This window comes from Hyperolius riggenbachi, chromosome 10 (assembly GCF_040937935.1).
Source record: "Hyperolius riggenbachi isolate aHypRig1 chromosome 10, aHypRig1.pri, whole genome shotgun sequence".
Classification (NCBI taxonomy): Eukaryota; Metazoa; Chordata; class Amphibia; order Anura; family Hyperoliidae; genus Hyperolius; species Hyperolius riggenbachi.
Genome location: NC_090655.1, coordinates 64,836,526 through 64,862,631, shown reverse-complemented (window position 1 = coordinate 64,862,631; position 26,106 = coordinate 64,836,526). Strand labels below are relative to the sequence as shown.

Here is a 26,106-nt window from a genome sequence, read left to right as displayed (position 1 = left end):
CTTTGTCGAGAGCCTCTGACGTGCTGCTTGGAACCCCAAAAAGCTTAGCGGCACCCCTGGTTAAGATCAAGAAAAAATAAAATTGCTGTAAAATACTTCGGCATCGTTTCTACTGCCATGTGCAAATCATCTGTTACACTGTACTTGTACAAGAGCTTTTGCTGAATTGTGAAGATGCTACACACACACACACACACACACACCTCCCTAATGCACGCACAAACACACACACACCACTCCCTAACGCACGCACGCACAAACACACACACACCTGTTCCTAACGCACGCACACACTTCTCCCTAATGCACGCACAAACACACACACACCTGTTCCTAACGTGCACATACACACACACACCTGTCCCTAATGCACGAGCACACACACACAAACCTGTCCCTAACACACACACACACACACACACACACACACACACACACACACACACACACACACACACACACACACACACACACACACACCTGTCCCCAACACACACACATGCACACACACACCTGTCCCTAACGCACGTACACACAAACCTGTTCATAACACACACACACACGTCCCTCGAGCAAGAGCAAAGTGTTTGTGTTATTAATTGAGATAAAAATCTTGCACCTGCACTGCGTGGCAATAACTCGACATATGAAGCCTGGCAACTACCCCACATAAAACATGCAGCTCGACTCACTGCTTAATGTGTGGGGAGGTGACAGTTACTCACTCAGACCTCAGCCAGATCATGTAACCCACTAGCAGCTAGCTTCATTAGCACAAGGGCCACAAGACATGATAAATGCTGCCACTGGGCCTCAGCATCCCTGCCCTTGCCTGGCTAAGCCTCTGACTTTCAGCCTGATCCAATTCACTTTTTCTCCTAGGTTATATTTTCACATCGTATCAGTAAAAAGCCTTAAAGGGAAGGTTCAGGGACTATCCGAAAAAAATAAAAATCCCCATCCACTTACCTGGGGCTTCCTCCAGCCCGTGGCAGGCAGGAGGTGCCCTCGGCGCCTCTCCGCAGGCTCCTGGTGGTCTCCGGTGGCGCGCCCGACCTGGCCAGGCCGGCGGCCAGGTCGGGCTCTTCTGCGCTCTAAGGCCCGGCACTTCTGCGTCCCACGCCAGCGCTCTGACGTCATCGGACGTCCTCCGGGCTGTACTGCGCAGGCGCAGTAGTTCTGCGCCTGCGCAGTACAGCCCGGAGGACGTCCGATGACGTCAGCGCGCCGGCGTGGGACGCAGAAGTGCCGGGCCTTGGAGCGCAGAAGAGCCCGACCTGGCCGCCGGCCTGGCCAGGTCGGGCGCGCCACCGGAGACCACCGGGAGCCTGCGGAGCGGCGCCGAGGGCACCTCCTGCCTGCCACGGGCTGGAGGAAGCTCCAGGTAAGTGGATGGGGATTTTTATTTTTTTCGTATAGTCCCTGAACCTTCCCTTTAAAGCCTGGAAAATATTCAGAATAGTTGCAAAGTACTGAAAAGTTATTTTAAACAGAAGATGAAAAATGATCTCCTAGTACAAAACTTGAATTGGATTGGGCCCTCTTTCTATTCTCCTGGCTGCCCGTCCCTGTCCACTCACTGTGTGTGGCTGACCATGACCCTCCAATGCCCCAAGCTGTGGTAGCATGCAGAACGGTCTTGCACACAACCAGGGCCGGATTACCGACCAGGCAACAAAAGCAGTCGCTTGGGGCCCCATTCAGAGTCAAACGGGCCCCATCAGCACATAAACCAGCCCTCGCCATCCTGTCAGCGGTGGCTGGATGGTATAATGGTTAAAGGGACTCTGAGCAGTGCAGTAACTATGGAAAGATGCATATCATTTTAAAGCTCTCTTTCTCCTCTTTCCAATGATATGTAAACGGCCGCCCTATGCCTTTTAGTTTTTGCTATTTCCGCGAAATCGTGGCCACAGGACGACTTTTCTCCAAAGTCGGCAGCTCGATTCAGCACAATGCAATGAAATATAGGGACCCGGGGGATATAATTACAAACATCATGCTGGTAGGTGTAAGGATGTAATTAATTAGTTGTGGGTATGCTTAAAGGCATACCCACAGGCACTGCTCGGAGTCCCTTTAGGTGCTCTGCCTCTGACACAGGAGACCAGGGTTCAAATCTCGGCTCTGGCTGTTCAGTAAGCCAGCACCTATTCAGTAGGAGACCTTAGGCAAGTATCTCTAACACTGCTACTGCCTATAGGGCGCGTCCTAGTGGCTGCAGCTCTGGCGCTTTGAGTCCGCCAGGAGAAAAGCACGATATAAATGTTATTTGTCTTATTGCCGTGCTGATTGTCTTCAGAGCCAGGCTCTCCTCCTAGGTCCCCCTCCTGCTACTGTGCGCTCTGCCGCTGCCCACTCCACTCTCCCTTCCCACAGAGAACCACAGCTGCAGCAAGAATGATAGCAGCAGATGGCAAACGCTCACTCACCTATCCATGATCCAAGCGATAGAGATCCCGTCTTCTGAAACACATCTGTCTCTTCTACAGTGCTGCCGCTCGCTCTGAACTTCCTGATTCTCAGATCAGACAGGAAGTAGGAAGTAGTATTAGTAGTAGTAACAGAGCAGCAGCACTCTAGAGGAGACAGATGGGCTCCGGATGACGGGACCTCTATTGCTTGGATCGCAATAGGTGAATGTGAGTCATCTGGTGCTGTCATTCTCGCCCACTGCGGCTGCCTTCTCTGCTGGACTATCGTATTCACTGGGATGGAGGCTGCATGGTGGCAGTCTAGTTTGGGAGGAAATCGGTTGTTCAGTGGTGGGGGTGGTTATGTAATTCTGTCTGGGGAACGGCTTCCGGTTTGGCGGTGTCCAGAGCTTTCTACTATTGCCAGGCTGGAGATGCAGGGGGAAAGTGCTGCTGCTGTGATATCTGGCGCCCTCTTCACAGGGGTGCCCCAGCCCCTGAGTGCAAATGTCCCAGCCATTCATCTCTCACTCTGCATTTTGCCGCTGCTATTCCCTGCATTGTGCACCCACAGAGGAAAGCGGGCTGTTGCCCATAGCAACCAGTAGCTCGGCTGCCCCGGTGTGTGCGGCATGTTGCTGTGCAGCTGCATCTTCTGATTCTATTACGACATGATGGGGGGCCCAAATCAGTTACTTTGCTTAGGGCCCCATTTAGCCTTAATCCGGCTCTGTGTAAAACACATGCTCAGTCAGATCTTAGAGAGCGGCGGCACCTGGGCCAGTAGAGGACAGGCACAACTAACTACTCACCCCCCTGTGTCTTGCTGTAAGCGTCTGTGTCACCTCCTGTCAGTGCTGGTTGGCGGTCATTTCCTCAACACACCTCTTCCTGAATGCCTCCTGCTGCTTTCTGTGCTCCTTCTCTAGTAGCACACCAAAACCGCCTCCTTTTCTTTCACCACACTGACGCTGCACTCCCCTTATGGCTTGACTTCTCCTCTTCCTCTCTCGTTCCAATGTCCTCACTCTCCTGGGCAGTAAGACATCTTATGCTTGTGGTGCTGCCCCCTATAGCCTGCTGCCCTAAATCACGTGATTCAGGATGTTTCATGGTAGGGTCAGCCCTGTCTATCTATCTATCTATCTATCTATCTATCTATCTATCTATCTATCTATCTATCTATCTCTATTACCTGAGAGAAACTCCTTTCACCAGTGACTCTTGTGCAGTAAAGAAGAAATCTCATTACTGTAAACCTTTATCCCGTGGTGTAATCACAACCCTTTGCCACCAGGGGTCCTTGTTTTTTGCAGTAGCTACAGCTAGAGATGAGCGTAATGGAGTAATTACGATTTCGTGAAATTTCGCGTAATTAGTGTAATTACGTTTATGGCCGTAAGTACATAATCGTAATGAAGAAGGATTTCGCGAAATTTCGCGTAAGCGTAATTTTTCGCGTAATTTTCGCATTGCACCGGTTATTACGAAATTAATGCGTATGGTCATGCTCCCGAAGCGGAAAAGTTGACGCATGTATCAATGTTAGGTAGCCGCCGACTTTAAGGGTTAATAGCAAAGCCCCCTTAAATGCTAAGAGCCTCAAATTTGGAGAATATATTAAGGAGATCAGGAGGAATAAGAGGAAAAAATTTTTTTTCAAAAAGACCTTATAGTTTTTGAGAAAATCGATGTTAAAGTTTCAAAGGAAAAATGTAAACATTTAAAAACCCGCCGACTTTAACGGTTAATAGCAAAGCCTGCTTAAAGTTTAGGAACACCAAATTCCCAGGGTATATTAAGGGGAACAGTGGGAATAAGAGGAAAAAAATTTTTTTCAAAAAGACCTTATAGTTTTTGAGAAAATCGATTTTTAAGTTTCAAGGGCGAAAATGTCTTTTAAATGCAGAAAATGTCAGTTTTTTTTGCACAGGTAACAATAGTGTATTATTTTCATAGATTCCCCCAAGTGGGAAGAGTTTTACTTACTTCGTTCTGAGTGTGGGAAATATTAAAAAAAACCGACGTGGGGTCCCCCCTCCCAGACCTCTTTAACCCCTTGTCCCCCATGCAGGCTGGGATAGCCAGAATGCGGAGCACCGGCCGCGTGGGGCTCCGCACCCTGACTATACCAGCCCGCATGGTCCATGGATTGGGGGGTCTCGGAAGGGGAGGGGCAGCCAAGCTTTCCCCTCCCCCTCTGAGCCCTTGTCCAATCCAAGGACAAGGGGCTCTTCTCCACCTCCGATGGGCGGTGGAGGTGGAGGCCGCGATTTCCTGGGTGGGGGGTTCATGGTGGAATCTGGGAGTCCGGGGTCCCCCAGATGCCCACCCCCCCTCCCAGGAGAAATGAGTATAGAGGTACTTGTACCCCTTACCCATTTCCTTTAAGAGTTAAAAGTAAATAAACACACAAACACATAGAAAAAGTATTTTAATTTAACAAAAAACATAACCACGAAATAAGTCCTTTAATATTCTTAATTAACCATTAATACTTACCTGTCCCTTTAAATAAATGATCCCACGCAATATCCTCGGAAATGTTCTATCAGTTACAATGTAACAAAGTTATTACAATGTAACAACTTTGTTACATTGTAACTACGCCGCACCCGACGTCACTCACCGCCGCCGCCGCCTCCGCGTCTGTGCTGCAGGACCCGACAGAGCTCTGAGCTATAGCTCAGAGCTCTCGAAAGCATCTTTGTATTTGGGCTCCAAGGAGCCCCATTGGTCCTTAGCAGACCAATGGGGTTCCTTCTGATTTGAAGGAACCCCATTGGTCTGCTAAGGACCAATGGGGCTCCTTGGAGCCCAAATACAAAGATGCTTTAGAGAGCTCTGAGCTATATAGCTCAGAGCTCTGTCGGGTCCGTGCAGGACGCTAAGTCCCCGCCGGCTCCGCTGCCCTCCCCGCCTCTCCCACATGTCACCCACATGTCACCCACATGTGGGTGACATGTGGGTGACAGATGTGGGCGGGGTGGACAGCGGGAGCTGCGGGGACTTAGCGTCCTGCACGGACGCGTATGCGGCGGCTGAGCGGCGAGTGGCGTCGGGTGCGGCGTAGTTACAATGTAACAAAGTTGTTACATTGTAATAACTTTGTTACATTGTAACTGATAGAACATTTCCGAGGCTATTTCGAGGGATCATTTATTTAAAGGGACAGGTAAGTATTAATGGTTAATTAAGAATATTAAAGGACTTTTTTCGTGGTTATGTTTTTTGTTCAATTAAAATACTTTTTCTAAGTGTTTGTGTGTTTATTTACTTTTAACTCTTAAAGGAAATGGGTAAGGGGTACAAGTACCTCTATACTCATTTCTCCTGGGAGGGGGGGTGGGCATCTGGGGGACCCCTTTTTAAAGGGGACTCCCAGATTCCACCATGAACCTCCCCCCCAGGAAATCGCGGCCTCCACCTCCACCGCCCATCGGAGGTGGAGAAGAGCCCCTTGTCCTTGGATTGGACAAGGGCTCGGAGGGGGAGGGGAAAGCTTGGCTGCCCCTCCCCTTCCGAGACCCCCTAATCCATGGACCATGCGGGCTGGTATAGTCAGGGTGCGGAGCCCCACGCGGCCGGTGCTCCGCATTCTGGCTATCCCAGCCTGCATGGGGGACAAGGGGTTAAAGAGGTCTGGGAGGGGGGACACCACGTCGTTTTTTTTTAAATATTTCCCACACTCAGAACGAAGTAAGTAAAACTCTTCCCACTTGGGGGAATCTATGAAAATAATACACTATTGTTACCTGTGCAAAAAAAACTGACATTTTCTGCATTTAAAAGACATTTTCGCCCTTGAAACTTAAAAATCGATTTTCTCAAAAACTATAAGGTCTTTTTGAAAAAAATTTTTTTCCTCTTATTCCCACTGTTCCCCTTAATATACCCTGGGAATTTGGTGTCCCTAAACTTTAAGCAGGCTTTGTTATTAACCGTTAAAGTCGGCGGGTTTTTAAATGTATACATTTTTACTTTGAAACTTTAACATCGATTTTCTCAAAAACTATAAGGTAATTTTGAAAAAAAATTTTTTCCTCTTATTCCTCCTGATCTCCTTAATATATTCTCCAAATTTGAGGCTCTTAGCATTTAAGGGGGCTTTGCTATTAACCCTTAAAGTCGGCGGCTTTTTTATATTATACGGAGCGTTACGGTTTAACGCGAAATTACGGTAGCGTTTAATGCGAAATTACGGCATGAACGAAACGCGAAATTTCGCGTTGAAAATTACGCTTACGGTATTTTCAATTACGATTTTAATGGCAATTTCGCTACGCTAATTTTGCATCGTAATCGCAAATTTCGCATGCGTAATTATAGTAATGCGAAATTACGAAAATTTCAGCTCAACTCTAGCTACAGCATGTAGTGAATTGGTTTAGCCTGCTCTTCACCAAATTAGTAAATTGGTCAAACTATGGCCTGACCTACATTGGATAAATGTTGTTATGGGTTGGTCAGTCTGATCAAGTGCAGATACAGTTCACCTTTCTCGGTCATCCCGAAGCCAGAGATATCACAGACTTTTCCCGGTGAAAATTCCCGGTCCGGTAAGCACGCAGTCTTCACAAATCGAGTCTCCTGGGCACACCTTCCGTTCACTTTCTTCAGTTTCATAAGAGCTGCCATTGGGAAAAACAGGACAATCCATAACTACATGAGGGAGATGGGGCTGATTATTCTCCATGTAGGACTTTTTAATGGTACAGTGCAGAATATGTGGCCCAAATAGAGCCTTGAGAGATGAGAGAAGCCAAAGCATAATTAAATTGTCAGATAACCTTTTAGATATGCAGTATAGGTATTACTGTATGTGGAATGAACCTTTAAACTCCTACCATTCATCTAAACCTGACAGAAAATGGAGAGAGAAGAGAGTCCCTCTAAGGTGCAATACCTTTAATTCAGTTTGCAAATTGCAAACGAAATGCACGTACAAGATCGCATACATTTGCAAGCATATCTCACATGCTCAATGTTTCACTCCTCGGACGTCGACCGTGGCCAGCGGGGGACATCAACAAGGGTCCGTAGCAGGTCTGAAGTCCAGGCAAGCTCTGTGTGCCGAGTTATAATGACTTTAGTCCCGGACCCTTGTTGATGTCCCCCACTGGCCACGGTTGACGTCTGAGGAGTGAAACACTGAGCATGTGAGATATGCTTGCAAATTTATGCGATCTTGTACGTGCATTTCTTTTGCAATTTGTAAAATGAATTAAAGGTATTGCACCATAGAGGCGCTCTCTTCTCTCTTCTTTTTCTGATACAGACACTTGTCAAATCCCACCGCTGAGAGAGCTGCACTGGATGCTACCTTTCCCCCTTTCATTGTCTGACACTGGCATTGGAGAACTGATTTACTTTGGACAGAATATCCTTTAGTCCTGGTTGTAACACGCAGCATGCATAGATTTGTCTATTATCTAAACCTGACAATATTTAGCTGCAATACTATTATACTTAGTGCATCTTTCAAACAGGGTACAATGAAACACCCACAACATGCTTTTCTTAATTCATACAAGTTATTCAGGTGGTCACTTACTGCAAACCTTTCACTGACCACCTAATGGGACCACCTAATGGGCACCTCAGATAACTTTTCTGGCCTTTAAAGAAAATGTCACCCCCTATCTATTTCTACAGGTCTTAAAAAGAACCAGAGACGAAGCACTCTCATGTATTGCTATCTCATGTCATGCTCCATGCTGCATTCCTCTGGGAGGGGGGTTTATTGCTCCACCCAGTTTGAAACTGGCAACGTTTCAGTTAGAAACACTTTCGCCGGTGAGCTCCTTTGACAAGAAGGCAGTGTGCAGTGTTTCTTTTGATGCTTACAATGTTGGACATTGGAAGCTCTCAAGGGACAGATAAAATTGCAATGAGGGCAGCATTCGGCCCGTGGGCGCCTAGTTTTTGACACCTATGATCTAGAGGAAAGTCATCCAGCATTGCATACTAAATTAGAAATGCTTATATATCCGAACCTTTTCTTCATGATATTTGAAGGTTTGTTTTGCAGATACCAGGAACAATGGCTGTCATTTAAAGAGACACTGAAGCGAAAAAAAAAAGTATGATATAGTGACTTGGTTGTGTACTATGAATAATTACTAGAAGATTAGCAGCAAAGAAAATATTTTCATACTTTTATTTTCAGGTATATAGTGTATTTTCTAACATTGCATCATTCTATAATATGTGCAGATTACACAACACTCAGCATTCAAAATGAGTCTTTCAGAGCAGTCTGTGAAGTAATGACCTCTCCTCTAGCAGAGGAAAAGTAAATAGTCCAGGAACAGTTGAGATAATAAAAGTCAGATAACAGCCCTCTCCACCACTAACTTAGTCGGAGAGCTTAATGGCTTGTTTGCATAGAGATAACAACTGCAGTTTTTCAACTCTTCCTGTACTGGAAACAATTACACTGATGTATCTGATCTTAATGTTTTATTTCTTAGCTGTGCTACACATACAAATCATAATATCATCATTTTTTTTTTCGCTTCAGTGTCTCTTTAAAGAGAATCTGTATTGTTAAAATCGCACAAAAGTAAACATACCAGTGCGTTAGGGGACATCTCCTATTACCCTCTGTCACAATTTCGCCGCTCCTCGCCGCATTAAAAGTGGTTAAAAACAGTTTTAAAAAGTTTGTTTATAAACAAACAAAATGGCCACCAAAACAGGAAGTAGGTTGCTGTACAGTATGTCAACACATAGAAAATACATTCATACACAAGCAGGCTGTATACAGCTTTCCTTTTGAATCTCAAGAGATCATTTGTGTGTTTCTTTCCCCCTGCAGCTATCTTCCACTGAAGTTTCAGGCTGTTTCTTCCTGCAGAGTGCAGACAGCTCTGCCTGTATGTAATTCCTCAGTATGTGAAAGCCCAGCCAGCTCAGAGGAGGATTTATCCAGCTTGTAACAGATAAGAGAGAAGAGAGAAGCTGCCCTGATCTAAATAATACACAGGCAGTGTGCAGAGAGGGGCCTGGAGGGGGGAGATGCATCACAGAATCACAACACTGAAGAACTTGGCAGCCTTCCAGACACAGGCTGACAAGTCTGACAAGAGAGAGATAAGTTGATTTATTACAGAGATGGTGATAGTAGAACGTGCTGCAGTAAGCCAGAACACATTAGAATAGCTTTTGGAACTTGTAGGATGATAAAAAACAGGATGCAATTTTTGTTACGGAGTCTCTTTAAGGGCAAATTGCAGCGGGAGGCGAGGATTGCTTATGCAGCACACACTGAACAAGGGAGACCATCCTTTCTACATGCACTATGTCAGTAATGGGTTTAGGTATGCTGCGTGGATATATTACCTACCAACATCATTGTGTAGGCTGGAGGTCCTCTCAATGAAGTCTTCATGTGCGATTATCTTCTCCACCTCAAACTCTTGCTCAGAAGTCTCGTTCTTTTTCAGGTCCACTTTTCCCATCAACACTTTCCAGAAAGTGGCCTGTGGCCTAAGTGACAACAGATACATACAGTCTATTATTTGTGCATGATAATTAATAAAAAAAAAATTTGGTCTTGCTGCTTAATGTGAAACGGATTGTCCAAAACTAAAATAAAAGTGTTGGTTTTAGTTGGATTCTTAAAAACTGTGTGACAAACATAATGCCTCCTTTACTTACTGAGGCATATCTATATTTCTATCCTCGCAACTAAGGATGTTTCTGATCGTTTTGGTACCCCAAGTTATAGACCTCTGGCACCAGTGTAATGTGCATGGTGTAACAAGGTCCTCCAGCAACCAAGGCTGCAACACCAGCAGCCTCGGGTGCTGGGGTGTTGCCCTCCCACCCCAGCCGTCACTAACTAATTGTTATTAGACTAAGAGGCGCCCCAGGGCCCCCAACACCTTAAGCTCTAGTTATCTGGCTTGCAGTCACTGTCATGTATCCCCTTTTCTTATTTCTCTCTGCTTCAAACACAATAGAGGAATGATAGCTGAGTGAGTTGTGTACCCCCCTCCTACACTGCGCCCTGAGGCTGGAGCCTCTCTCACCTCTGCCTCGGTCCAGCCCTGGTGTAACCTTCTTCAGGTTTTGGGTGTAATAGGGTGTCGTACATGTTATACCGCTTCCGGTGAGCTGGGCACAGGGTGAGCTGAATTGTGGCTCACCCTGCTGCCACTCAAATTTCCAGGGTCATTAAATATGATTCCCCCTCCGAGTCCTAGCAACTCAAAGTGAGAAGTAATTCGGGGTCCGGCGATTGCTGGGACCCCGAATTACCCTTGCATGGGCGTGCACTATAGTATTAATGCTATAGCGGCGCTTGGCACTGAGTGCCGAAACCACCTGCTTCGCTATAAGCCCTTGGTGTACGTGTCACAGGGGAGTTGGGCATAGGGTGAGCTAAATGACGGCTCTTCCTGCTGCTGCTAAAAGTGGCGTTAAATACTATTCCCCCTCCGAGTTGTCGCAACTCAGAGGGAGATGTAATTCGGGGTCCAGCAACCGCCAGCACCCCAAATTACTCTTATGCGCCCTGCGCAGCACTATATTGCTGCTTTGGGGCGCCTGGTTTTGCTGCCTAGCGCTGAAACCACCTGCTTTCTCCTGGATATGTACAGGCGCTACCATAATTTGCAACACATAACAAGCTCCTCCCCATACAGAGCAGGAACGTGCACTGAATGGGGCTGAACTACATGTTCCAATGCTGGCTGCACTGCAATACTTCATGCTGTCCTACTGTCCTAGATTTATTAAAAAGCTCATGCATATGACGGCATTTTATGACTGTTCCTATTTAACTAGGCTATGCTATAGTCCTCAGAAAACAAAAAGGTGTTCAGATAAAGTTTTTTTGTTGTTGTTTTTTTTTAATAGACAATTTATCATTGCTTTATAACAACCTACTTGGTTCTAATAAGTGGAGGAGGCATGCAATTGGTGGGTTGACTCTGCAGGACTGGACTCTTCTTTTGAGGATAGTGAAGTGCACATTGGTTCACATGAAAGGTGAAAACAGCCACCTATGTCAAATTAGAACAATCTGACAGAATGAGCGGTCTACGACACCATTTATCATCATCAACACACTCACCTGTTTTTAACTTGTGTATGTTTTAAGGTCATCCTGCCTTCAAATAACATCTATATAATGAGCATCAATGATTTAGACTTTTTGCCTGGACTATCTGTGTATCTCCTTCAATGGTTAAAGCGGATCTGAGATGAAAAACTAACTATAACAAGTAACTTGTCTATATATCTTATCTGAAATTTAGATAGTTTACACAGCATATCTAGCTGCAAACAGCTTCAACAGAATATGATTATTTATTCCTGTGATACAATGAGGGCAGCCATGTTCTGTTTGTCACATTACACACAGGCAAGCTGATAGCATCTCCAGCCCTCAACCTGTGACACTTCAGTCCCCTTCCCTCCTCCCCTCTGCCTCTAAAATCTCTAGCTAGTAACCTCCTCCTCCTCCTGCCCAGACTGAGCTCCCATAAGCCCTTGCTACATGGGACTGAGTGCCAAGGCACTCTGAAAAAGCTGTGGGCGAGGCTTGTTTAGTTTATAGGGAATTAAGAGTATTAAAACAAAACAAAAAAGTATTTGGCTTGAGGAATGCCCTATAAACTATATGAAAGGAACAGAATTATGCAATGAGTACAAGTTTATCTTGGATCCACTTTAAGATTGAAGAAATTGCTGAGTGAGAGAGATGAAATGTCTTCTATCTAGACCATAGACAGGTGTCCATTTAAAGCCACTTTATCTTTTTCTGGTCTTTTGTGCCAAACTCCTCATCACTTCCATGTCCACGGGCACCTATGTAATGTAATGCAGAGGACAGACACTAGGAGTGCTGTAACCACTAGAGGACCCTAGTGTCTATCCTCTGCATTATGTCACAATGGTACCTGGGGACAGGATGTGAAGAAAATGCCAGGGAGCGTTAAAGACCAGGCTTTGCGCTGGAAAGGTGAGAGTACCTTCTTGACGGTTGCCGCTATCGACGTTTGATTTGCCGTGGAATATGTGATGTCACTGGTTAATGTTACACATAAGAAGGAAACACAACAGGTACTCACAATGGGTTAACACAGTGGGCAGCTGTCAATATCCAACATTCAGAAATTAAAGTACCGCCACAGATATGCCCATTGGGATATCCCCTGATAGGTGTCTTCAGCTGCAGCGATGCCAACCATGGATGTTTTCCGGGGTAGGTTCTCTTTCCCCCAATGATCCGACCTCGGGTGTTAGGGGGCAGCTCTTTCATGCCACACGTGGAAAAGGAGACATTTGCTTTGGCTGTTGTGCTGGGGGAAGCCGTGCTCTTAGGCTGAGTCACAGGCGAGGTGACGTTGGGACGTAAAACTGCAATACAGGAAGTGTCAGAACAGGGACGGCGGTGAGTGTGGACAGCAGTGTGTACATCTATATCACATTCATGAGCATGCAAGGAAAGAATGGTTCTTGAAGCTGAATCTCAAAGACTATAAAGGATACGGACAACAGAGAACTAATGTAATGCAGTGATTCCAGCAAGTGGTGCAATGCAGGAAGAATACATAACCAATCAGAGTGGATGAGGAAAAGGTCCATCATTACTGGGTCTATGCGCAATCTCCAAGGAAGTGGCTCTCCAAAATCAGCGAAAAAGAGCTGTAGAAAGCACCACATCCAAATCTACAACTGAGGGTAGATACTGAGGATACAAGCATTACGAGTAGTAATGTTAGCTATGAGTACGTATCGTCATCATTTCTTCAACATTTAAATTAGATAGCGCTGTCCCTAGGTGGCAGATATGCTGCCACCTATGGTTGATGCAATCCTCCAAACCTGGAAGGAGGAAGTAGTGGGGTTACATGCACTGTGAGTGAAATGCATCGGATATAGCCGGCATCAAAGGTAAGGTAACCCATCCCCTGCCGCAGGTAGTGCTATCTAATGTAGATTTCCAATACGAGTAGCTACGTACTTGTAGCTACTCGAAGCTAACCTCACTAATTACAAGGCACTTGCTTGGTATACAATAAAATTACTAAAAACAGTGCAAATGGAGGCTAAGTGGAAAACTTATCCCTCATCCTTGGAGGTAGGTCTACCACTTCTTCTCCTTTTACACTATGTTTAATTATTTTATAGCATAACAACTGTAGTGATGGTCATGTCTAGGAGAAGCATGTGATCAGTTTAGTCAGGTGATAGATATGCAAGTCTCTGATTTGCTAGTCATGATCACGTGCTAAAGCAGGATGTGATCACAGCAAATCAGAACTTTGCAAATCTGTCAGCTGATCAAACAAATCACATGCTTCTCCATGATTTCTCCTATGACATGACCCCACTAACACCTCCTGATTTTTCTATATTCAGAGGCATGCACAGTGTACACAAAACAGAAGCTCTGTCTTTGCAGCACAAGCGTGTCCATTCTTGCTATTTTCTCATGTGGATCAGCAGAAATATTGATAGATCTGCCAAGGAGCATATTCTAGTCTATGAAGGGGGAGGGGGCCAGAAGTGGTATATAACAAAAGTCATCAGGCATGGTTTTCCAGCTTGATGAATCAGTACTAGTTTTTGGACATAGAGGGACACCTATAGAAACTTGGAAAAGGCACATGACAGACCTAAGTTGCAAGTGTGTATAGGCCTTAAATACAAACTAAGAACAATTATCCTGTACTCTCTATGGGCTTGATTCACAAAAGAGTGCTAACTGTTAGCACGGTCGTTTTCTCGCGAATTTCCGCATTGCACGCGATCGCGAATTTTCGCGCGAAACGATAACATTTTCGCGCGCAAACACGAATTTTCTCGCGAAAACAACATTGATTTCGTGGTAAAATTCGCGTTTGCGCGCAAAAACGTTATCGCGTGAAAATTCGATCGCGCGCAATGCGAAAATTCGCGCGAAAACGGCCGTGCTAACAGTTAGCACCCTTTTGTGAATCAAGCCCTATGTGTAATTAGGTGTAGATAAGAGTCTGTATTAGATGACAACTGGCATTATTTTTGTCGTCTCTGCAGTCCCTGAAACCTGCCAGGATTTTGGCTTAAAGCCCCTACACACGCTCAACTTAAGTCTTTCTAACCGTCCAACATACAAGAGATTTTGCCGTATTGGACAATAATCGTGTGCAAAAATGTAGCCAGATTGTAGACGAGCGACCGATATCAGGCATTTTGCCCGATCTATCCGGCGGATCAACTCCCATGATTGTTGGGCAGATATCGTGCAGTCGGCCACATGTGTACAATGTCATTCTAACAACATTGTTCTACTGAATGTGGGCATGTTGGACATCCTGTCATTTCCGCTTGTGCACACAGTATTTAAATGAGTTAGTAATTTGCAATATGGGTGTGCGGAAAAGACTTGTCATTTCAACAAAATCACCGGTCAAGGAATTTGTTGTGTGTTTTCCGCAACTTTTGTTTGGCATGTGTATGGGCCTTTAGACAGCTGATCCTGAAACAGTGTTATTCTGATCATATGGAGCGACCAATCACAGAGCAGACAGAGACAGCCTCACTTGCCTTTCGAGCAGGTCTGGACCTCACAGACCTCCCATTTGAGGTGGCCATTCTGGTCCACGTAATAACACCAGGGTTTCTCCAAACCATCCGGGTTCCTGTGGGGATTAGAAAGAAATGACATAAGAGGGATGTACAGAAAGGCAGAAAGGATTTTAGCTGAGCTGGGTATTCAGCCCCTTTATGCAGCAAAGGAACGAGAGTTGGTCAGGGCTGGTACTAGACTTTTTGCTGCCTGAGGCAAACTTGTGAAGATGCGCTGCCCTGCCCCCCCCCCCCCCCCGAATTTGATCGATTGCAAAGCACCTTATAATTTGCACCGCACGTTATATAGGTAGGTAGCCAGGTATAGGTGCCCCCAGTATTGGGAGCTAGGTACAGTTGCCCTCAGTATAGGTTGGCCAGGCCCTCTCTTCACTTCCTGCTTCTGCCTGGTGCTGTCCCCAGACTTCTGCCACCTGAGGAAGTCGCCTTACTTGGCATCATGGGCTGACCGGGCCTGGAGTTGCTGTCAATAAAAGATGGGTATTGAAGACATGGATAGACGCCAAAGCACCAAGCATTGGGATAACTAACCGCTAGGTGTCTACCTCAGTGCCATGGCCGAAAAAACAATGAATAGGCTCCTCATGGACAGAGATGGCCTGTGCACGGTTCCTGCGGAAGGAGGAAGATAATGCCCCAATTATTTACAGGTGTTTGGGGGCTGTGTTTAGTAATGATGTTACATTGTATTTAACAGTCTATCCAGCTTTGCAATAAATAAGGAAGCAGAGCATAACTGGAAGAGCAGTTCTTTGCCAGCAACCTCACAACCAGGGACGTAGCAATAGCCACAGCAGCTGCTATGGGGCCCTGGAGATGAGGGGGCCCAGGTGGTACTTGGTGTGTTCACTATTACTTTTCCGTTGTTTCTATACCCTCAGACATTGTCTCAGTGCCCATGGACTAAACAAAGTGTACATTGCATGGAAATGGAAATTTCATAGGTTAGGGGCAGGTGGTATTGCTCAAGAGTGCTTAGATGTAAAGTCTACAAGAAAATGTTACTATGGTGCCCCATACTTCCTAGCTATGCCCCTGCTCACGAACATTAACCAACACCTGAAGTGAGAGGTTTATGGAGGCTGACATCTTTATTTCCTTTTAAACAATGCACATTGCCTGGATGCCCTGCTGACCACCTGCCTCTAATACTTTTAGCCATAGACCCTGAACAAGAATACAGATCAGAGGTTTCTGAATGAAGTGTGGCTGGATTAGCTGCATGGTTCTTTCAGGTGTGATTCAGAGATCAGCAGGATGCCAGGCAACTGGTATTGGTTAAAATATGGTAGCCTCCATATCACTCTCAGTTCAGGTGCCCTTTAAAATGAGCTACAATTTAACTTATGTTACAACTGTTGCATAACAACAAGAAATGCAAGGCTTTTGATGAGTTGCAGTCACCAATTTCCAGACAAGGATGTCCCATAAGCAGCTGCCAGGGAGTGGCTGTGTAGCACTTCCAAAGTTTGGTTGTTTCAGACAATATAGATATAGCTGCAAAGATGGAAAAAAATGCATAAACTACTTCATGGGCTAATATGTGGAGTGGGCAGAAGAGTGCTGTGAGCATTAGTGGCCACGTGATCCAGGTGAGTCTGAACTAAACTTTTTGGACTAAGGGCCCTATCATCGATTGCCCCTAGGTACAGTATGCCTATTATAGTTATGTCAAATAAAACATTTCCATAGGAAATAAATTATATACTATGTGTGCAATCGGCATGTCCCCTTCAGTGTGTAGCGGTGGCGGCTAGTGAGTGGCTGCTGCTGACATAGTGGCTTCTGCTAATGAGTGGCTTCTGCTGACATAGTGGCATCTGCTAATGAGTGGCTGCTGCTGACATAGTGGTGGCTGCTAATGAGTGGCTTCTGTTGACATAGCGGCATGTGCTAATGAGTGGCTGCTGCTGACATAGTGGCATCTGCTAATGAGTGGCAGCTGCTGACATAGTGAGTGGCTGCTGCTGACATAGTGGTGGCTGCTAATGAGTGGCTTCTGTTGACATAGCGGCATGTGCTAATGAGTGGCTGCTGATGACATAGTGGCATCTGCTAATGAGTGGCAGCTGCTGACATAGTGAGTGGCTGCTGCTGAGATAGTGGTGGCTGCTAATGAGTGGCTGCTGCTGACATAGTGGTGGCTGCTAATGAGTGGCTGCTGCTGACATAGTGGTGGCTGCTAATGAGTGGCTTCTGTTGACATAGCGGCATGTGCTAATGAGTGGCTGCTGCTGACATAGTGGCATCTGCTAATGAGTGGCAGCTGCTGACATAGTGAGTGGCTGCTGCTGACATAGTGGTGGCTGCTAATGAGTGGCTTCTGTTGACATAGCGGCATGTGCTAATGAGTGGCTGCTGCTGACATAGTGGCATCTGCTAATGAGTGGCAGCTGCTGACATAGTGAGTGGCTGCTGCTGACATAGTGGTGGCTGCTAATGAGTGGCTTCTGTTGACATAGCGGCATGTGCTAATGAGTGGCTGCTGCTGACATAGTGAGTGGCTGCTGCTGACATAGTGGCATCTGCTAATGAGTGGCTGCTGCAGACATAGTGGCACCTGCTAATGAGTGGCTGCTGCTGACACAGTGGTGGTTGCTAATGAGTGGCTACTGCTGACATAGTGGCATTTGCGAATGAGTGGCTGCTGCTAACATAGTGGCATCTGCTAATGAGTGGCTGCTGCTGAAATAGTGGCTTCTGCTAATGAGTGGCTGCTGGTGCTGACATAGCGGCATCTGCTAATGAGTGGCTGCTGCTGACATAGTAGTGGCTGCTAATGAGTGGCTGCTGCTGACATAGTGGCGGCTGCTAATAAGTGGCTGTTGCTGACATAGTGGCACCTGCTAATGAGTGGCTGCTGCTGACATAGTGGTGGCTGCTAATGAGTGGCTACTATTGACATAGTGGCATCTGCTAATGAGTGGCTGCTGCTGACATGGTGGCTTCTGCTAATGAGTGGCTACTGCTGACATAGTGGCATCTGCTAATGAGTGGCTGCTGCTGAAATAGTGGCTTCTGCTGCTGACATAGCGGCATGTGCTAATGAGTGGCTGCTGCTGACATAGCGGCATGTGCTAATGAGTGGCTGCTGCTGACATAGTGGTGGCTGCTAATGAGTGGCTGCTGCTAACATAGTGGCGGCTGCTAATGAGTGGCTGTTGCTGACATAGTGGTGGCTGCTAATGAGTGGCTGCTGCTAACATAGTGGTGGCTGCTAATGAGTGGCAGCTGCTTACATAGTGGCATCTGCTAATGAGTGGCTGCTGCTGACATAGTGGTGGCTGCTAGTGAGTGGCTGCTGCTGACATACTGGCATCTGCTAATGAGTGGCTGCTGCTGACATGGTGGCTTCTGCTAATGAGTGGCTACTGCTGACATAGTGGCGGCTGCTAATGAGTGGCTGCTGCTGGCATAGTGGCATCTGCTAATGAGTGGCTGCTGCTGACATAGTGGTGGCTGCTAGTGAGTGGCTGCTGCTGAAATAGTGGCTTCTGCTGCTGACATAGCGGCATGTGCTAATGAGTGGCTGCTGCTGACATAGCGGCATGTGCTAATGAGTGGCTGCTGCTGACATAGTGGTGGCTGCTAATGAGTGGCTGCTGCTAACATAGTGGCGGCTGCTAATGAGTGGCTGTTGCTGACATAGTGGTGGCTGCTAATGAGTGGCTGCTGCTAACATAGTGGCGGCTGCTAGTGAGTGGCTGCTGCTGACATAGTGGCATCTGCTAATGAGTGGCTGCTGCTGACATGGTGGCTTCTGCTAATGAGTGGCTACTGCTGACATAGTGGCATCTGCTAATGAGTGGCTGCTGCTGACATAGTGACATCTGCTAATGACCGGCTGCTGCTGACATAGTGGTGGCTGCTAATGAGTGGCTACTGCTGACATAGTGGCGTCTGCTAATGAGTGGCTGCTGCTGACATGGTGGCTTCTGCTAATAAGTAGCTGCTGCTAACATAGTGACGGCTGCTAATGAGTGGCTGCTGCTGACATAGTGGCTTCTGCTAATGAGTGGCTGCTGACATAGTGGCATCTGCTAATGAGTGGCTGCTGCTAACATAGTGGCATCTGCTAATGAGTGGCTGCTGTTGACATAGTGGTGGCTGCTAATGAGTGGCTGCTGCTGAAATAGTGGCTTCTGATAATGAGTGGCTGCTGGTGCTGACATAGCGGCATCTGCTAATGAGTGGCTGCTGCTGACATAGTAGTGGCTGCTAATGAGTGGCTGCTGCTGACATAGTGGCGGCTGCTAATGAGTGGCTGTTGCTGACATAGTGGTGGCTGCTAATGAGTGGCTACTGCTGACATAGTGGCATCTGCTAATGAGTGGCTGCTGCTGACATGGTGGCTTCTGCTAATGAGTGGCTACTGCTGACATAGTGGCATCTGCTAATGAGTGGCTGCTGCTGAAATAGTGGCTTCTGCGAATGAGTGGCTGCTGCTGCTGACATAGCGGCATGTGCTAATGAGTGGCTGCTGCTGACATAGCGGCATGTGCTAATGAGTGGCTGCTGCTGACATAGTGGTGGCTGCTAATGAGTGGCTGCTGCTAACATAGTGGCGGCTGCTAATGAGTGGCTGCTGCTGGCATAGTGGCATCTGCTAATGAGTGGCTGCTGCTGACATAGTGGCATCTGCTAATGAGTGGCTGCTGCTGAAATAGTGGCTTCTTCTGCTGACATAGTGGCATGTGCTAATGAGTGGCTGCTGCTGACATAGTGGTGGCTGCTAATGAGTGGCTGCTGCTAACATAGTGGCGGCTGCTAATGAGTGGCTGTTGCTGACATAGTGGTGGCTGCTAATGAGTGGCTGCTGCTAACATAGTGGCGGCTGCTAATGAGTGGCTGCTGCTGGCATAGTGGCATCTGCTAATGAGTGGCTGCTGCTAACATAGTGGTGGCTGCTAATGAGTGGCCGCTGCTGACATAGTGGCATCTGCTAATGAGTGGCTGCTGCTGACATAGTGGTGGCTGCTAGTGAGTGGCTGCTGCTGACATAGTGGCATCTGCTAATGAGTGACTGCTGCTGACATGGTGGCTTCTGCTAATGAGTGGCTACTGCTGACATAGTGGCATCTGCTAATGAGTGGCTGCTGCTGACATAGTGACATCTGCTAATGACCGGCTGCTGCTGACATAGTGGTGGCTGCTAATGAGTGGCTACTGCTGACATAGTGGCGGCTGCTAATGAGTGGCTGCTGCTGACATAGTGGCTTCTGCTAATGAGTGGCTGCTGACATAGTGGCATCTGCTAATGAGTGGCTGCTGCTAACATAGTGGCATCTGCTAATCAGTGGCTGCTGTTGACATATTGGTGGCTGCTAATGAGTGGCTGCTGCTGAAATAGTGGCTTCTGATAATGAGTGGCTGCTGGTGCTGACATAGCGGCATCTGCTAATGAGTGGCTGCTGCTGACATAGTAGTGGCTGCTAATGAGTGGCTGCTGCTGACATAGTGGCGGCTGCTAATGAGTGGCTGTTGCTGACATAGTGGTGGCTGCTAATGAGTGGCTACTGCTGACATAGTGGCATCTGCTAATGAGTGGCTGCTGCTGACATGGTGGCTTCTGCTAATGAGTGGCTACTGCTGACATAGTGGCATCTCCTAATGAGTGGCTGCTGCTGAAATAGTGGCTTCTGCTAATGAGTGGCTGCTGCTGCTGACATAGCGGCATGTGCTAATGAGTGGCTGCTGCTGACATAGCGGCATGTGCTAATGAGTGGCTGCTGCTGACATAGTGGTGGCTGCTAATGAGGGGCTGCTGCTAACATAGTGGCGGCTGCTAATGAGTGGCTGTTGCTGACATAGTGGTGGCTGCTAATGAGTGGCTGCTGCTAACATAGTGGCGGCTGCTAATGAGTGGCTGCTGCTGGCATAGTGGCATCTGCTAATGAGTGGCTGCTGCTGACATAGTGGTGGCTGCTAGTGAGTGGCTGCTGCTGACATAGTGGCATCTGCTAATGAGTGGCTGCTGCTGACATGGTGGCTTCTGCTAATGAGTGGCTACTGCTGACATAGTGGCATCTGCTAATGAGTGGCTGCTGCTGACATAGTGACATCTGCTAATGACCGGCTGTTGCTGACATAGTGGTGGCTGCTAATGAGTGGCTACTGCTGACATAGTGGCGTCTGCTAATGAGTGGCTGCTGCTCACATGGTGGCTTCTGCTAATAAGTGGCTGCTGCTAACATAGTGGCATCTGCTAATGAGTGGCTGCTGCTGACATAGTGGCGGCTGCTAATGAGTGGCTGCTGCTGACATAGTGGTGGCTGCTAATGAGGGGCTGCTGCTTACATAGTGGCATCTGCTAATGATTGGCTGCTGCTGACATAGTGGCATCTACTATTGAGTGGCTGCTGCTGACACAGTGGTGGTTGCTAATGAGTGGCTGCTGCTGAAATAATGGCGGCTACTAAAGAGGGGCTGCTGCTGCTGACATAGTGGCATCTGTTAATGAGTGGCTGCTGCTGACATAGTGGCGGCTGCTAATGAGTGGCTGCTGCTGACAGTGGTGGTTGCTAATGAGTGGCTGCTGCTGAAATAATGGCCGCTACTAAAGAGGGGCTGCTGCTGACATAGTGGCAGCTGCTAGTGAGTGACTGCTGCTGACATAGTGGCTTCTGCTAATGGATGGCTGCTGCTGACATAGTAGCTTCTGCTAATGAGGGGCTGCTGCTGACATAGTGGCCCCTGCTAACGAGTGGCTGCTGCTGAAATAATTGCGACTGCTAATGAGTGGCTGCTGCTGACATAGTGGTGGCTTCTAATGAGTGGCTGTTGTTGACATAGTGGTGGCTGCTAATGAGTGGCTGCAGCTGACATAGTGGCATCTGTTAATGATTGGCTGCTGCAGACATAGTGCCGGCTGCTAATGAGTGGCTGCAGCTGACATAGTGGCTTCTGCTATTGAGTGGCTGCTGCTAACATAGTGGCTTCTACTAATGAGTGGCTGCTGTTGACATAGTGGCGGCTGCTAATGAGTGGCTGCTGCTGACATAGTGGCAGCTGCTAAGAGTGGCTGCTGCTGACATAGTGGTGGCTGCTAATGAGTGGCTGTTGTTGACATAGTGGTGGCTGCTAATGAGTGGCTGCTGCTGACATAGTGGCATCTGTTAATGATTGGCTGCTGCAGACATAGTGCCGGCTGCTAATGAGTGGCTGCAGCTGACATAGTGGCTTCTGCTATTGAGTGGCTGCTGCTAACATAGTGGCTTCTACTAATGAGTGGCTGCTGCTGACATAGTGGCGGCTGCTAATGAGTGGCTGCTGCTGACATAGTGGCAGCTGCTAAGAGTGGCTGCTGCTGACATAGTGGCTTCTGCTAATGAGTGGCTGCTGCTGACATAGTGGCATCTACTATTGAGTGGCTGCAGCTGACACAGTGGTGGCTGCTAAAGAGTGGCTACTGCTAATGAGTGGCTGCTGCAGACATAGTGGTGGCTGCTAATGAGTGGCTGCTGCTGACGCGTACGTACAAAAAGGGCGCCCGGACAAAAAGGGCGCGGGGTGTAAACTCTAAATAATAATTAATCATTAATAGGGTTTATAAAAATAGTGTGCTATATTTCGTTTACAAATAATGTTTAACAAAATTATAAATCATTAAATAATGTTTATGAAATCGGAAATTGTGAAAACGTTAATCTTCCCTGTTTCTAAAGTTAAACTTATAATTACGTTTATTAAAAAAAAATAATATATGTTTAATTGTTATAATTCTATATTATTGTGAATAACCTTCATTTACGGTTTGTTCTTATAATAAAATCTGAAAATATTCTTTATAACGATGATATCAATATAACTACGTTCGTAATAAGTGTTGTAAAACATTAGTAATTATTACTAAAATGTTACTAAAACTATACCTAAGCCTACTCTTACACAGAACCCTCCCTGTACCTATCCCTAACCCCTAGACCCCCCTGTTGGTGCCTAAACCTAAGACCCCCCTGTTGGTGCCTAAGTAACCCTCCCTGTACCTACCCCTAACCCCTAGACCCCCCTGTTGGTGCCTAAACCTAAGACCCCCCTGTTGGTGCCTAAACCTAAGACCCCCCCTGTTGGTGCCTAAACCTAAGACCCCCCTGTTGGTGCCTAAACCTAAGACCCCCCTGTTGGTGCCTAAACCTAAGACCTCCCTGTTGGTGCCTAAACCTAAGACCCCCCTGTTGGTGCCTAAACCTAAGACCCCCCTGTTGGTGCCTAAACCTAAGACCCCCCTGGTGGTGCCTAAACCTAAGACCCCCCTGGTGGTGCCTAAACCTAAGACCCCCCTGTTGGTGCCTAAACCTAAGACCCCCCTGTTGGTGCCTAAACCTAAGACCCCCCTGTTGGTGCCTAAACCTAAGACCCCCCTTTTGGTGCCTAAACCTAAGACCCCCCTGTTGGTGCCTAAACCTAAGACCCCCCTGTTGGTGCCTAAACCTGAGACCCCCCCCCTTTATTATGTGGATAATAATGTTTTACTAATTGTGGATGCAATTTACGTTACGTACTGATCGCTTTATTTTGTGAATAATAATGTTATACAAACAGTAAGGGATAAAACTTTAAATAATGTTTTAATTAGTTAAATAAGATTAATATGTTTAGTATTTTTATAAACGTTATTCGGCACGGGTGCATTTTATAAACGTAAATCACCACAAGCACACTTATAAATCATTAAAAATCTCCTGGCGCCGTTTGTAAACGTTATTTATGTCCTGCGCCCTTTTTTCCTGCTCGGCGCCCATTAAACGTTATTTAATATGAGAGTGAATGGCGGCGCCCTTTTTGTCCACTAGCGGCCTGCGCCCTTTTTTCCCGTTTCCGCTGCTGACATAGTGGCTTCTGCTAATGAGTGGCTGCTGCTGACATAGTGGCACCTGCTAATGAGTGGCTGCTGCAGACATAGTGGTGGCTGCTAATGAGTGGCTGCTGCTGACATAGTGGCATCTGCTACCCCCACCCATACGAAAGGGCACACCCTGGATCTTATATTTCATTCCGGACTTTTAATATCACACATGGATATAAACCCAGTGGTATGGTCAGACCACCACACCATCCACTTCTCTCTGACAGCACCAGCGATAAAACACAGAGGGAAAGAACTCATAAAATACCGTTCACTGAAAGATGTCTCACCCCAGCACGTTCAGAATATCCTCAACTTCGATGCATTAACCAATCATTGCGCAGACCCAGACTCCATGGTCCTGAATTACAACCATGCAGTGTCATCTGCCTATGACGCCCTCGCTCCAGTTCGCATCAAACGATCTACACCACTTCACCATGCACGGTGGTTTGACAGCTCACTAAAGGACCTAAAGAAAGAAGTGCGCAGACTAGAAAGGAAGTGGCGAAAATCTCAGAATTCAAAAGATAAACACACCCTTGTCTCTCACCGGGAAAGCTACCAAAATGCGATCACCAAGAAAAAATCCTCCTACCTATCACAGGAGATCGCAAAGGCCGCCAACAGACCAGCCCAACTATTCCGCACAGTTGATAGACTATGTAATCCATCCTGTCTAAAACCCACTATAACTCCCTCAAAGGAGCTATGTGAGAAATTTGCCTGCTACTTTGCTGACAAAGTATCTTCTATTCGGTCTCTCATTCAGTCCACAGCACCCAAGACTCATGCAACTAATGGAAATAGCTGCAAAAACAACCTAACACCCTGGACTGATTTCAAAAGTATTAGTGAGGAAGAGATCTCAGACACCCTCTGTCGTCTCCACCAGACAACCTGCGACCTGGACCCTGGACCAACTAAACATATGCTGAAATGCCCTGACCTGCTTGGTCCAGCATTTCACAAAATAGTAAATTGCTCTCTGCAAGCAGGGAGGTTTCCTACCTCTCTAAAAGAAGGAATCATCAAGCCCCTTCTCAAAAAACCTTCCATGGATCCAGATGCTATGAGCAGCTACAGACCTGTCTCCAACCTCCCCTTCTTAGGTAAAGTTATTGAAAAGGCTGTCTATCTGCAACTTGAAACCAGGCTGTCAGTAAACAACATCCTGGACCCTCTACAATCTGGCTTTAAGAAACACCACAGCTGTGAAACAGCCCTCATCCAAGTCTGCAACGATCTGCTCATGGCAAGGGACAGAGGGGAATGCTCCATCCTAATCCTGTTGGATCTCTCAGCTGCTTTTGATACAGTTGACCATGAAATCCTGCTTAACAGACTGCAGGAGTACTGTGGCATCAGTGGATCAGTCCTCCAGTGGTTCAGATCATTCCTGACTGACAGAACACAGAGAGTATCCCTAGGACCTATAATGTCCAAACCTGCACCTCTACAATTCGGAGTGCCACAAGGATCAATCCTATCCCCTCTGCTGTTTGCAATCTACATGTTGCCACTCGGTACACTTATCCAACGACATGGCCTGACGTACCACTGCTACGCCGATGACACACAGCTATACCTGTCCTTCAAACCTGGTGGAACAGACCCTACCCCAAAAATAAACTCTTGCTTAGCTGAGCTTCAGGCATGGATGAATGATAACTGGTTGAAACTGAATGCTGACAAAACTGAGGTCCTGTTTGTCCAAAGCCAGTGCTCGCCATCAAAACAGCTCTATCCTAAAGCAACACCAATCAGGATTGGGAATTCAGACATAAACAGCTCCAACCTTGTGCGCAGCCTTGGCGTACTAATCGATGGGGAATTGAGTTTCAGAAACCAAATTTCATCTGTAGTTAAATCTTCCTTCTTTCATCTGAAGAACATTGCAAAGATTAAACATCTGATTCCCCCAGAGGATCTTCAAACCCTAGTCCACGCCTTCATCACATCACGGCTGGACTACTGCAATGCCCTTTATGCTGGCCTCCCCAAAAAAGACTTGCGTCGCCTGCAATTAGTGCAGAATGCTGCTGCCAGATTGCTAACAAACCAGCCTCGCCACTGTCACATTACACCGATCCTTCGCTCACTGCACTGGCTACCAGTAGAATGGAGAATACTCTTCAAGATTGGACTGCTGACATTCAAATCCCTGCACAATCTGGGCCCTGGATACATGAAGGACTTGCTGAAGCTGCACCACACCTCTCACAACCTCAGATCAGCAAGTTCTATAAACTTGGTCACTCC

The 26,106-nt window shown here is 46.9% G+C and overlaps 1 protein-coding gene across 7 annotated transcripts in view; it reads right to left on the bottom strand.

Moving 5' to 3' along the window:
* HABP2 (hyaluronan binding protein 2) overlaps positions 1-26,106 on the bottom strand; it is a 211,766-nt gene that overhangs the window by 32,329 nt on the left and 153,331 nt on the right. For all 7 annotated transcript variants that reach the window (XM_068257889.1, XM_068257891.1, XM_068257893.1 and 4 more), the window contains 4 exons: positions 14,958-15,052; positions 12,497-12,785; positions 9,763-9,905; positions 6,911-7,045 (listed from right to left, as the gene is read on the bottom strand). In XM_068257889.1, the coding sequence (XP_068113990.1) occupies positions 6,911-7,045; positions 9,763-9,905; positions 12,497-12,785; positions 14,958-15,052 (662 nt within the window). The remainder of the gene's footprint in view (positions 1-6,910; positions 7,046-9,762; positions 9,906-12,496; positions 12,786-14,957; positions 15,053-26,106) is intronic.